Source organism: Austrofundulus limnaeus, unplaced genomic scaffold, assembly GCF_001266775.1.
Source record: "Austrofundulus limnaeus strain Quisiro unplaced genomic scaffold, Austrofundulus_limnaeus-1.0 Scaffold5, whole genome shotgun sequence".
NCBI lineage: Eukaryota > Metazoa > Chordata > Actinopteri > Cyprinodontiformes > Rivulidae > Austrofundulus > Austrofundulus limnaeus.
Genome location: NW_013952407.1, coordinates 2,200,479 through 2,213,063, shown reverse-complemented (window position 1 = coordinate 2,213,063; position 12,585 = coordinate 2,200,479). Strand labels below are relative to the sequence as shown.

The window sequence follows — 12,585 nt, the reverse complement described above, 5'->3', positions numbered from 1 at the left end:
CTTCCTGATATCTGAGGCAGGAAACATAGCCTTATATGGTGTTTTTGGGGTGGTAATTATGCTAATCTCCTCTCGCGTGCACGAGCAGCTGATACGAACAGGTGAAATTTACGCAGRTCATTTACACACTTTTCAGGAAGATAGAAGAGTTTGTTGAATCTGACGTGACATTTTTGTACGAACCCTTTGTACGAACAAAAGTAAGAGAAATTTAGTATAAGAATACGAACATGTTCCTGCATGAGGCCCACTGGCCTTATTAAAATYCAAAATACACCTCAGAGGATGTTTTTCTGGTGTTGATTCATGCAGGTGTGTTGAAATATGTATTTTTCTATTAGATGAAAAACACAAACTGCATCCTGCTGATTTAGTCTGGTATTATAATACATGTCAATGGCTTTAATCAAAGTGTAATAAAATAAATATAAATGAACAGAGTCAGAATTTCACTGTTTAGTTGGTTCAAAACTCATCAACAGTTGTGTAGTAGCTTTATGTTMTGTGTTCCAGTCTGTAATGTGATGTAAATCACTGCAGGGCCTCCGGCTGGACTCCTCTCTGAACTGTGAGCTGGTCCCGGTGGATTTCGCCGACACGCGGCAGGTGAAAGCTGCGTTTAAAAAGCTGCTGAGAGCCTGCGCCCCCAGTGCCCCCTCATCGGACTCTGAGGACTCCTTCCTGAAAGCCTTGGAGGACTCTGAGTGGGTCCTGCAGGTGAGTAAACACCCAACACTTTCTAATCATATTTGCAGTCGGCACACTGACTGTCTGACTAAAATCATGCTGGAATGACCTGACACTCATCTTCTGCTCATCCTGTAAATCAGGTTCACAACGTGGATAAATTATGTGAATAAATCCTCCCTTTTTCCCCAAGAGAAACATATCTTGAACAGTTATCTGARTGGCCACCTGCAGCCTTATGATGGGCGCACACAGCTGAAAATCAAAATYCTATTTGTGGGAAACGATATTCGGGATGAGCTTAATCATATGTGTCAGTTGGTGTCTGCGCGTCTATTTGTTCACACGCACACATGTTGCCTTTCAACAGCTTCACAAGATCCTGCAGCTGGCGCTGTTCCTGGTGGAGCTTCTGGACAGCGGCTCGTCTGTTCTGCTCAGCCTGGAGGACGGTTGGGATGTCACCACACAAGTGAGGAGAATGCATTAATGCCTCAGTGAAAAGCTTGAGTGAGACGTACAGATTGGGAAAAAAACGAAAAGCCCTCTAAAGGAGTCGAAACACATGTGAAGAAATAAAGGCCTAGCCTTCCTTGAAGAAAAGTATAAAGCCCGTCACTGTTCACTGTCCCACTAAGATCAGACCTCAGAAATCATATTATTGCATAATTGTTACATTTTGCCAGTAGTGGGCACAGTTCCACTAACCTGATATTAGCAGAACTAATACTTTGCTGAGCGGTTAGCTAATCGTTAATTGGCATCAACCTTATAAACTCGTAATAGACTTTACTTACGCTAATATCAGTGTTGTATAAAGCAGTGGTTCCCAAACTTTTTGTCTTCTGACCCACAAAATATCCATGGCAAAAACTTGTGACCCCAAATATTACTGGTCTGABTACATGAACTTCYTRAATAACCCTAAAAACACAGYCTTTTTGACAATCTAAACAGCTTATACACAAATATAAATACTTATTTTTACTTATTTTGTGTTTTTGTAATAATTATAGGGAAAATATTACATCAGCAATTATTTTATTACCCTTTAAATTGATTTCTGGAGATTATCCAAGGTGCTTCATGACCCATAATTAGGTCCCAAGCCCAACTTTGGGAACCAAAGTGCAGTGGTTCCCAAACTTTTCAGCTTTTGACCCACAAAATAGTACAAAACAGTAGCAGAGACCTGAGCCCCCAACTATTTTTGGATGATAAACATTTGTATCAGGTCAACAAAACATGGGCATAGTAACAATATTTTTTATACTACATTTATCCATTTTAAATARACTAACCTCACTGCTTTGTAACAACTAAGGCAYAAATGTAATTAATTCAGAAAATCTTTTCAGGACCCCACCTTGATTTTTCGGGACCCAAAGTGGGGTCCCGACCCTAACTTTGGGAAACACTGGTATATAGTACCACAAAGTGATACTTGAGTAAAAGTACAGGTATCTTACCAAAAAATTACTTCGGTAAAAGTTAAAATCTCCTTTAGAAATATTACTTGAGTAAAAGTCAAAGTATCTGATATTTTTTGTACTTAAGTATTAAAAGTAAAATAATTGATTTAAAATGAGCAGATAGATTTTACGTAATGACATTTATTAGAAAAAATGTAGAAATGACTGTCGTATCAAGTAAATTAATTTATGTTAAATTTAGGATGCACTAGTCCAGCTGTTTCAGTTTATATATCAAAGCTGCACAAACCTTTTCCCCCAAAATGAAAATCTATATGAGGGCTTTTTTAATGAATATGTCCTGCTGTAGTGTGATTTGTTTGTGTACAAACTAATACGCTATCAGAATTTTATTTCTTTATACTTCTCATTCACCCACTATTAAATTCACTCTGTCTAGGAGGCACAATTTATATGGATAGTATTTATTTTTTACAACAAGCTGGAATGAAAACAAGCAAAAATGAAATGAAAGTAACGACTTTCTACTTCTTGCCTTTTTTTAAAAAAATGTAAGGAGTAGAAAGTACAGATAATTGTGTGAAAATGTTAGAAGTATAAGTAAAAAGTAGACTGAAAAACAATTACTCAAGTAAAGTACAGATACCCAAGAATTCTACTTAAGTACAGTAACAAATTATTTGTATCTAGTTACTTTACAACTCTGGCTAGTATTAATACTGGTTATTTTCTTTACTGATAGAAATCTTACAATGTGCGTCACAACTTCCTTCATATATTCAATAATATTGACTTTCACATGCAGCAGTGATTTTCTTAAATACAGACCACAAATTCCTGACTCAAGAAAAACCAGAGTCCACCCTCAAAACGATTGTAAAAAGTCAGAAAAAGCATCCTTTGCAGCTGGGACCTCATTCAATCACAGAGATAATTTGTTGAAAATTTTTAAAAAGTGAAATGAAAATGCGCATCTTTGCTTTGATCTGGAGCACAATGGCTCCATGGTTAACACTGTCGCCTCACAGCGAGAAGAGTTCGGACCTGGGGTCTTTCTGTGTGGAGTCTGCATGTTCTCCTCGTGATCGTGTTGGTTTTCTCTGGTTTCCCCCACAGCACCAAAAGTTCCAGACCCAGGCCTCCCTTGAAAGAGAGATCTGTGACCTCAGTGAGATTTGCCTGGTTAAATAACAGTAAAATATATATATAAAAAAAACATTTAAAATAAATCAGCAAATTTCACAGGCTGTCATTTTTCTATTTCTGTTTTCAGCTGTAGTTCCGCCTACTGGCTTTATCATAAAACATGGCTGTCGTTACCCAGCATGCAATGCACTCTGATGTACAGTTTCCTTTTCTCCGTTTTCTCACATTTCACCTCCTAGAGATATAAACGTTTTATTCTGTGATCTCTGCAGGATTTTGAGTTGTTTTGACTTACTTACGTCACATTTAGGTTTGGTTTTATATCTGCGTTGACGTTTAGTTATTAATTGTAAATCTGACACCATTACTGAGAGGTCTGAACCAGAAGAGGGGATCTGGACACTCGAGAGTTGGTCTTGTTGATGACAATCAAATTTTAGCTCAATATCTGCAAGCTGCAGCCATTTTTTGTGTGTTGACTAAGCTCGGCAGATGTTAGCCCAGATGTTAGCTTGTGTAACGACACCGAGGAATTCTGTCGTTTTGCAGTTTCTTCTTTTGTGTCTTCGTGTTTTTCACCGGCCACGTGCGAATCGTAAATCTGCCACTCTTGTTTTTCCTGCTCGTCTTCTGATCGTTTGTTTCTCTGTCGAATCGACGTGCAGACGTTTATAAAAGAGGTGAAGCCCCGCGTCACCACATTACCGTTCGAATCAGAAGCTCGTGGTTCTGATTCAGTCTGAGTGTTGGCGGCGGTCCCGATGGGTCGTCTGTAACCTTGCTCTCCTGAGCTCTAGTTTTCCACTCTGACCTGTTACGGAACATGTTCYTGTGCTTCCCTCATGTTTGTTCGCGAGTTTTGTTAAGCCCCTGGGCCGCTGTTTAAAAGAGCGTTTTGTGAATCTGATGGCGCGTGTTCGGCCCTCAGCATCGTTCTCGGTGGGCCGCCGGCTCCAGCAGGCTCGATCCAGATCGGCCTACTCAGGAAAATGGGATCCATATGCTCCCGTTCACGGAGCAGAGACACCCAGCAGACAGGAAGCAGCCTTTGCTTTCTGCTCCGCTTCACCCTGTGCCCCTCTCATTTTTTTTATCCTCACACCTCAGTCCACTGCATGCTGGGCAGCTTTCTTTATCGTCCGGGCGTTGGGGGCAGTTCTTTGACCACTTGGGGCTGGATGTTTGTCCTCCTCGCTCTGCACACGTCACGGCTCATTAGTTATGTTGAAGGTGACGCAGGCAGGAAAGCAGGCCGACTGCGTTTCATGTACAGACAAGCAGGTCTCAACCGGTCACTTTGCTGCACAAGTGCAACGATCAGGCAGCCTATTTACCATCAGCAAGCATGTTCTCTTCTAGGAAAGAGAAAACCAAGAAAATCTGAGTCAATTTTAGAGGTATTTGCAAAGTGTTTCTGGTAACTTGTTTGTCAGAAAAGACCAATCAAGTTCACTTTGTTCTCTCAGGTTAATGTACATTTCTTAGTGACATTTTATAGTATTACATAAAAAACTTTTTTTTGGCCGTGAAACTGACCTCATCATCAAAAACTCAAAACTGATGTCAGAGTTTAAGTTACTTCATCGCCAAGAAATGTCCAGCGTGTTTTGTCTTTTTAAAGCTTTTTGTTTTTATTGGGTCACATCTGGAAATGTGATGATCACATAACTTTAGGGGTCACCCTGCAAGAAATGTGCACATTCCAGTTCTTTTACAGTAAAATATTTAGACTAGTTACTTTTGTTTTTAATAAATAATATTTTTTAATGCTCACTGAGGCACAGCTTTTTATTAAAGTTAAGAGTTTAATTAGGTTAATACTGTGAATGCTGTGATGAATGCAATCTTAAAATACTTCAAAATAGTTAAACCCTTCCTGAACTTTTCACCTTTTGTTCCGGTTTTGCCTTTTTTAAGCTTCTTTGTGTTAATTTCAGTTTCCTTTAACTTCTTTTTTTTTTTTTGCTAATTTTGGCTAATTTTTCTGCTTTTTTATCTCCTCCTTTTCAGCTTCTTTCAGTTATTCTGCAAATTTAAGCTTTTTATGCTTCTTTCAGCTGTTTTCTGCAGTTTAAGCTTTTATTAGATATGTTCAGCTTTGTCCAGCTAAATTCACAGTTTTGTTATAATTTCGGCTTCTTACTGCTTAATTCAACAAACATGCGCTTTCTGCTTCTTGTGCTAGATTCAGCGTTTTCAGCTCATTTTAGCCACRTTTCTGCTAATTTCAGATTTTTTGAGCTATTTTAAAACAAATTGCAAAATTTTGTGCATCTTTTTTTTCTTTTTTAGCTACTTTTCTGCTAGTTTCAGCTTTTGGGGGCTATTTTGTAATAAATGACAACATTTTTGTACACATTTTCTTTTTTTTCTTTGAACAAAAACATTTTAGCAGTAATCATTCGTGCTGCATTTCGGCTCATATAAATCACYGTTTTGTTTTTCTCCCTTCAGGTGGCGTCTCTGGTGCAGCTGCTCAGCGATCCYTTCTATCGCACTCTCGAAGGTTTTCAGGTGCTCTTGGAGAAGGAGTGGCTCTCCTTTGGCCACAAGTTCAGCCAGCGAAGCAACCTGAGCCCCAGCAGCCAGGGCAGTGGCTTCACACCCATTTTCCTGCAGTTTCTGGACTGTGTGCACCAGGTGAGCCTCCCCGCCCCGCAGCACAGGTGCACTGGAGCATCTTTAACCCTGCCTCAGCTCGTAACATCTGAATGAACTCATGTTATTACTGAAAAGTGAAAGGGCGAGCGAGTGAGGAGGTAGAGAAACCACCTGTTCCGTACGTTTTATGTCGCCCTGCAACTTGTGCTGTTTTAACAATTCTGGTATTTCAGCAATTGATACTTTTTAAAATATTTAGCTATTTGGGCCACGTTTTTCTTCATTGAAAATAAATGGAGCCATCTTGAACATCCCTAAAACCCTTTAAGATGTACATAAATCTTTGCTGCTCTTTTTACCTTTTTTTGTGCTTTGCTGATTTTAGCCTTTTTAGCTTTTCTGTTATTCTGCTCCTTTCAACTTTGTTGTGCTTCTTTCTCCTTTTTTAAGCTTTTTCTGCTTCTTTCAGCTGTTTTCTGCAATTTAAGCTACTCTTTAGCTATTTTCAGCTTTTTCCAGCTAAATTCAACCATTTTGTTTCAGGTACTTACTGCTTAGCTCAGCAAACATGCTCTTTCTTCAGCTGRTTTTTGCTCATTTAAGCTGTTTTCTGTGTTTTTAGCTAATTTGAGCTTTTTTCAGCTCATCTCATATTCTTGTGATAATTTCAGCTTCCTGCTTAATTCAGTGAACCTGTTCTTTCTGTTTGTGCTAATTTCATTTTAAGATATTTTTAGGTTTTCATGATAAAACCTTCGTTCACACTGTCCTGATGCATCTCAGTAATCCAGGTAAAAAATCAAAAGGAAAAAAATTGTACAGGTCTTCTGGACGGGTTCTTCTTTAATGAAACGTTTCGTCTCTCCTCCAAGAGACTTCTTCAGTCTGAGAGTTTCAGGCAAAATTCAGGCTTTTGAGTCCTGCCTCCAGGTGACTGATACTCACATCACATGGCTATCGTTCACACCTAATTAACACTTATTGTTAACAGGGGGTGGAGAGATACTGCCAATGGCTGCGCTGTAGGAGGGGGATAGCTGAAAACGGAGGCCTCCACCTCTGTTTAATGATGGACGGTCTTTCTTCACAAAAATGGCTTCTTTTACTTCTCTCTCAAACCAACGTTCCTCCCTATCAAGAATGAGAACATCCTCATCTCTGAAAGAGTGACCTCATTCAAAGTGACTGACCTGAAAGAGTGACCTCAAAAGCAGTGTGACCTTCGTTCACACTGCTTTTTTTCAGGAAATGCAAATCGTCTTGTTAAACGTTGCTTTAGTTGAACCCATCTCAGATGTAAACCTAGCAGCAGATTACACCTGGACGTGTGCGGGGAGGCTGCTGCACAGATGGTCTGTGAACTCGGTGTCTGCGCTCGCGTGTTTCAACATTCAGTTTTCGCTCGTCGGTGCGTGTTCAGAGCTGCATGTGGAAAACGGCAGATCTGGGTGTTGAGGGACAGAGAAGGGGGAGGTTTTAGGAGCTTTGAGGGGGGGGTGGCAGTGGAGTTAAGAATGAACAGAGGACCGTATCCACCCTGAAAAGCTAAATTAGGAGAATGCTGTGGGTTTTTTTTTTTTGTGTGTGTGTCTCCTGGGGTCTCGCAGACCCACTCCCATGCACTGACATCAACGAATAGTTTCTGCATTTGTCTTTTGAAACTGCAGGCTTGGCAGATCGAGGATCTGGCTTCGATTCTGGGGTGTAGAAAATTATAAACGAGGGGGGGGGAAAGAGGAGATTCGGACACGAGCTGAAAATAGAAGTGCCTCATCTCCGAAACAGCTGTTGTTTTTGCCAGCAGACCCAGGTGGCCCGGGATATTTAGCGCTCTCGTTGGCCACCTCACACGGCTGGACGGGAACAATGGAGCTGCAGTCGCTCCGGCTCTGTCTGGATTGTGTCTTGTGGTGATGATGTTACTGACCTCTGGCCTCACAGGGACAGGAGACATTCTTTCCTGTTCCTAATTATTATTTTTTTTACGCTAGAGAGAAGTGAAGCCACAACTCAACGCTACACAAACCCAGCTGTCACACACACACACACACACACACACACACACACACACACACTGACTTTCCCTCCCAGACTCTAACTGTCTTAATCCATCTTTTAATGTCCTTGCAGATTTTGGAGCAACATCCTCTGGAGTTTGAGTTTAATCAGTATTATCTGAAGTTCCTGGCCTATCACCACATCTCCAACCGCTTCAAGAACTTCCTGTTGGACTCGGACTATGAGCGCTTAGAACACGGTCTGTGTCCTTTACAGTTCGAACCACGGGGGATGTTTTTATCCTCTTTAAGCTGGAGAATGTCTTCATTATCCTCAAATATTCACTTTCTTTTTGCAGATGAATTTACTGACCGGAAACAGTTTAAATAACCTCGTGGCCTTGTTGCACCACACAAATTACTAAGCTCCGTTACAAATGTACATCTTTCCTTTTATTTCAGTGATAATCTTCTTTTAATTTAGGTTTTTGTTAGAAAGACTAATTCCTGGATTTACTTACAGTAAATACGTTATCTGCGAAAGTTGGATTGTGCAAGTCCWCACATACTGTACTTGAGTCCAGTTAAAACAAGTTTGTATTGTTTCAAGAGTACTGTTCAATGGTTTTTATAAATATCAAAATTTGTCATTTGTTTAGGTTTGTTGTTTGAGGACAAAGGTGACAAGCAGGTCAGGAGAGGCATCTGCATCTGGGACTGCATCAACAGGATGCACCGGAGGAGCCCCATCTTCTTCAACTATCTGTACAGCCCCTCAGAGAGCGAAGTGAGTGTTTGTGTATCCTGTCCTCCTGTCACTGTTAGAGCTGACTCACCAAGATCTCACTTCGAGGTATCTGCTGAAAGCGCCGACTCTTTATATTAATAGAACGAGTGTCTCGTTGTTGTCTCGTTGTTGTCTCGTTGTTGGGGGTAGAAGTCAGCAGGAGTTAGTTTACGGAAGCTGCCATTTTGCTTCTTTGAAACCAGAGTCTGCACACGAGCACAACCTCCTTTTCAACGGGCAAAATCAGTGTGACATCGAGCAAATTTTAATTCAAGTATTTTRACATTGTGTGTTTTTCAAATACAAAAGAAGTGATTGTTGATTTTACATAGTTTAAAGATAAGTTAAGGCTGTTTGTTAAAGGGGCAATATCGTGTAAAACCAACTTTTTTGAGTTTTATATCATGTTATAATGTTATCCTCTCATGAAAAACATGCCCAGAGTCTTGCTTTGACTCTTTCATGCATGTTTAAGAAATCCTGTAGTGTCCTGAGGCAGCCAGGCAGGGGAGCAAAAACAACCGTTTGGGACTAGAACCYCCTTTTGGGACCAGCTCCTCCTCTGGGCTGTGTCTCTAAGCTGAGCTTCCTCATCACAAAGTACACATCCCCACCCCCCACACCCCGCCCATGACTCCTGCAGGCTCTCGGTAGCAYCAAAGCAGCTGAGTTCCCAATACTACTTCTCAATGCATCCTTTTTCAGATTGAAAATACCTTTGAGGAAATGTCTTTTCAGATGCCAAGTAAACTACACCGAGCTTCCATATCACAGCACAAGGCGGGACACACAGAGCCCTGTAGAGAGAAGCAGCTGTGATGACGTAGTGAAATGGGCAGGACAGAAGCAGAAGGAGGTTCTTAAAGAGACAGAGACCAATTTCAAGGTGTTTAGAAACGATATGATGAGAAGTCAAGTTTATTTTCTATTTAAACATAAAAACAGCATTTTAATAACAACTGAAGGTAACGTAGATTCTTTACTATGGTATAGAATTTAAATATATGCCTGAGAAACACATAATATTGCCCCTTTAAGGTTTGGGTGGGGGGGGCTGTTCAACTAAATCGCTCTGGGGGGCAGGGTTACTCGATTCACACAGCTCAGGGACATAACATCCCGGGGGTTCACCTACCATTACTGGGGCGTGACCATTAATAATAGGTGAAACACAGCAGTATTATATTTTACTTTGTACTTTTCTTTTGTTGCATTGAAACAATTTTTTTTTTTAATTTACAAATGGCTTGAAATCTGATGTATTTTTATATTAAATTAAGTTAAAAAAACTAATTAAAAAATGTCTTTTCTTTTTTGGAGGGGTCATTGGTGGGCTGGATGAAAGTCACCTGTGGGCCGGATGTGGCCCACAGGCCACCAGTTGAATAGCCCTCGTTTAGCGGATGCTACTTTGAACTTAGAGCAGTGAAAAGCTCTTTCCTGTATTAAAATATTGCAGCTTTATGACAAACAGCAAAGGTTCTCCAGCCACCGGGCCAAGAGACCATGACTTGATCCCGGGCTGCACAGAAATAAAAACTTTTATTATACTGAAATTTTATGAGTGTTTTTTTTCTTGCGTCTTTCTGTGATTTTTCTCCAATTCAARGTGTTCGTCCTGTCATTAAAGGAGCAATTGCGCTCATTTTCCTGGCTCCAAAGGAGCCTGGCTTGCCGTTGGCCTACGTTAACCCTCGCAGCACACCACATAGTGAGAACTGGTGTTTTCTGTGCCGCAGGTGGTCCTGAAGCCCTGCATCAGCGTCCCCAGCTTGGCTAAATGGGACTTCTTCCTGGAGGAGACGCTGTCCACGGGGCCCTGTTACGACTGGAGGATGATGGCCGTGAGGTCGGAGAGCACGGAGGAGTCGGACGCCCCCGCCGGCAGTAAGAGGCGGATCGTTTGGRCGTGTTACAGCAGCGTGAGCCACGCCCAGCCGGACGCCATCACCAAACTTCTCGCTGTAAGAGCACGGGAACACAACAGGCATTCTTGCCACTTTTGACTTTTTTTTATTTTGTTTGGGCTCTTTTTTTAATTTATTTATTTATTTATTTATTTTTTGCTGCAGGATATCGAGAGGCTGGAGGCTGAACTGAACCAGGCTCCCGAGAAATGGCAAACAACTCTGGAACGAGTCCGACTCAGCATTCAAGAAGACCTCAAACAAGAAGGAACTGTGGGTGTTAGACAAAAAAAATGGTTCAAAACGTTATACAAAATACCAGAATTAGTGATCTACTTTCACACTTGTTTTGTTTCAAAAAAATTGCGATGTTTCCCTTCTTTCTCGTCAGCTTTGCAAGCAGTCCCTGTCCATCTCGGGGCTCATTCCCACGTCCGGCCTGCAGGCCTTCCAGCGCCGCTCCATGCTGCACCTGCCAGACAGCGCGCTGGGCGACGACCGCAGCCCGACCACGGCCAACGGGATCAACCGGCGCGCCGCGACTCTCTACAACCAGTTCACCCCCAAAAYCGAGGAGAACAGGTGGGTTGTGAACTTCCGGAGCTCTCCAGAGCAAATAAAAAGCTGGACTCTTCGTGTAAACTGCATGCCGAGGGTCCGGTCCAGATTTGGAGGATGACTCAGCGCATCAGAATGTCACATTGAGAGGGAGAATACTATGTGCTCTGTCAAAACCTGGGCGTGTAATTTTACAATTACAGCGAGGTTAAAGTACAGACTCTTGGCTCCGACATCTGGATCTTTTCCTCTGGGTTGAAAAAAATACTCATTAAAAACTACTTTGTATCAATTATTTATATCTTTTTTTTTTTGCATGTGTTCAACATTTTTCATATTCCCTAATAACGCTCTGAWAGACCCGTTCCAGCAGATGAAATGAGTGGATCAGAAAGCTAACATTAAAGGTATTTAAATGGTTTACTCTGGCTACACGCTGTGCGTCTCGTCTGATTGTTTTCCAGGTCTTACGAGGGGATTCTGTACAAACGAGGGGCTCTGCTGAAAGGCTGGAAACCTCGCTGGTTCGTGTTGGACATCACGAAGCARCAGGTGAACAAAAATAATAATTAAAAAACGCTCCTCGTTCAGGTTTATCGCGCTCTTGCTTTAAAAGACGATGTCTCTGCAGCTGAGGTACTACGACACGGGCGAGGACACAAACTGCCGAGGCCACATCGAGCTGTCCGATGTGGAGAGCGTAACGACCGCGGCGCCCACCATCGGAGCCCCCAAACACATCAGTGAAAAGGCTTTCTTCGATGTGAGTACCAATGTTTTGTCCCTTTTTTATAAGAATTTGCAAAAATATTTGACTTTCCTTTAAGGGATGCGCCAACAGTTTTCAGTTTGTCAAACGTTGTAAATGATCGGTCGTACGCAGTACTTCGAGATCTCGCTGGATGCGTTAACYTTTTYGCTTTGRGTGATAGAGCTTTAACCTCCATTTGTAGACGGTATGACGATCTGTGTTTAAAGGCAACGATTTGTGAAAGAGGTTTTGCTAACCGACAAACGGGGTTGGCGCCATAAGTTTAATGCCCAGGTTTTCTGCAAATATGTTGCACATGAAGTAAATGTTGGGGACGACTCTCAGCTACTACCACAGCAGAGTTTAGGTCAGAAGTTGTAAAAATGGCTGACTTACAGGTAGTTGCCTAGCTGTGGCAGCCATCTTGCATTAGTTTGATTCTAAGCTTAGCACTAAAAGTAAGGAAATGTGTGTTTGTTAGATTAAAGCCTGTTATTTTCCATTTTAAATGGTGCTACATTTGTAAGGAAAGTGCATGTGTGGGATGAGCAGTAGAGCTGAGTGTGTGGGTTACGCAAATGAAAAACTTGCCAAATCATCTCGACCTCGAGCTTGTTCTGCTGACTGAGCCATTTTATTTACACGCAAAGCATTCTGGGTAAATGATGACGATAGGTCCTCTGTGCGAGGCTGCTAGCGAGCTATATCCACCCTGAAG

The 12,585-nt window shown here is 41.7% G+C and overlaps 1 protein-coding gene across 2 annotated transcripts in view; it reads left to right on the top strand.

Moving 5' to 3' along the window:
- sbf2 (SET binding factor 2) overlaps window positions 1-12,585 on the top strand; it is a 121,238-nt gene that overhangs the window by 106,202 nt on the left and 2,451 nt on the right. For both annotated transcript variants that reach the window (XM_014026848.1, XM_014026856.1), the window contains 10 exons: window positions 541-717; window positions 1,058-1,159; window positions 5,721-5,906; window positions 7,998-8,124; window positions 8,524-8,651; window positions 10,391-10,615; window positions 10,724-10,831; window positions 10,950-11,140; window positions 11,581-11,668; window positions 11,748-11,879. In XM_014026848.1, coding sequence (XP_013882302.1) covers window positions 541-717; window positions 1,058-1,159; window positions 5,721-5,906; window positions 7,998-8,124; window positions 8,524-8,651; window positions 10,391-10,615; window positions 10,724-10,831; window positions 10,950-11,140; window positions 11,581-11,668; window positions 11,748-11,879 — 1,464 coding nt within the window. The remainder of the gene's footprint in view (window positions 1-540; window positions 718-1,057; window positions 1,160-5,720; window positions 5,907-7,997; window positions 8,125-8,523; window positions 8,652-10,390; window positions 10,616-10,723; window positions 10,832-10,949; window positions 11,141-11,580; window positions 11,669-11,747; window positions 11,880-12,585) is intronic.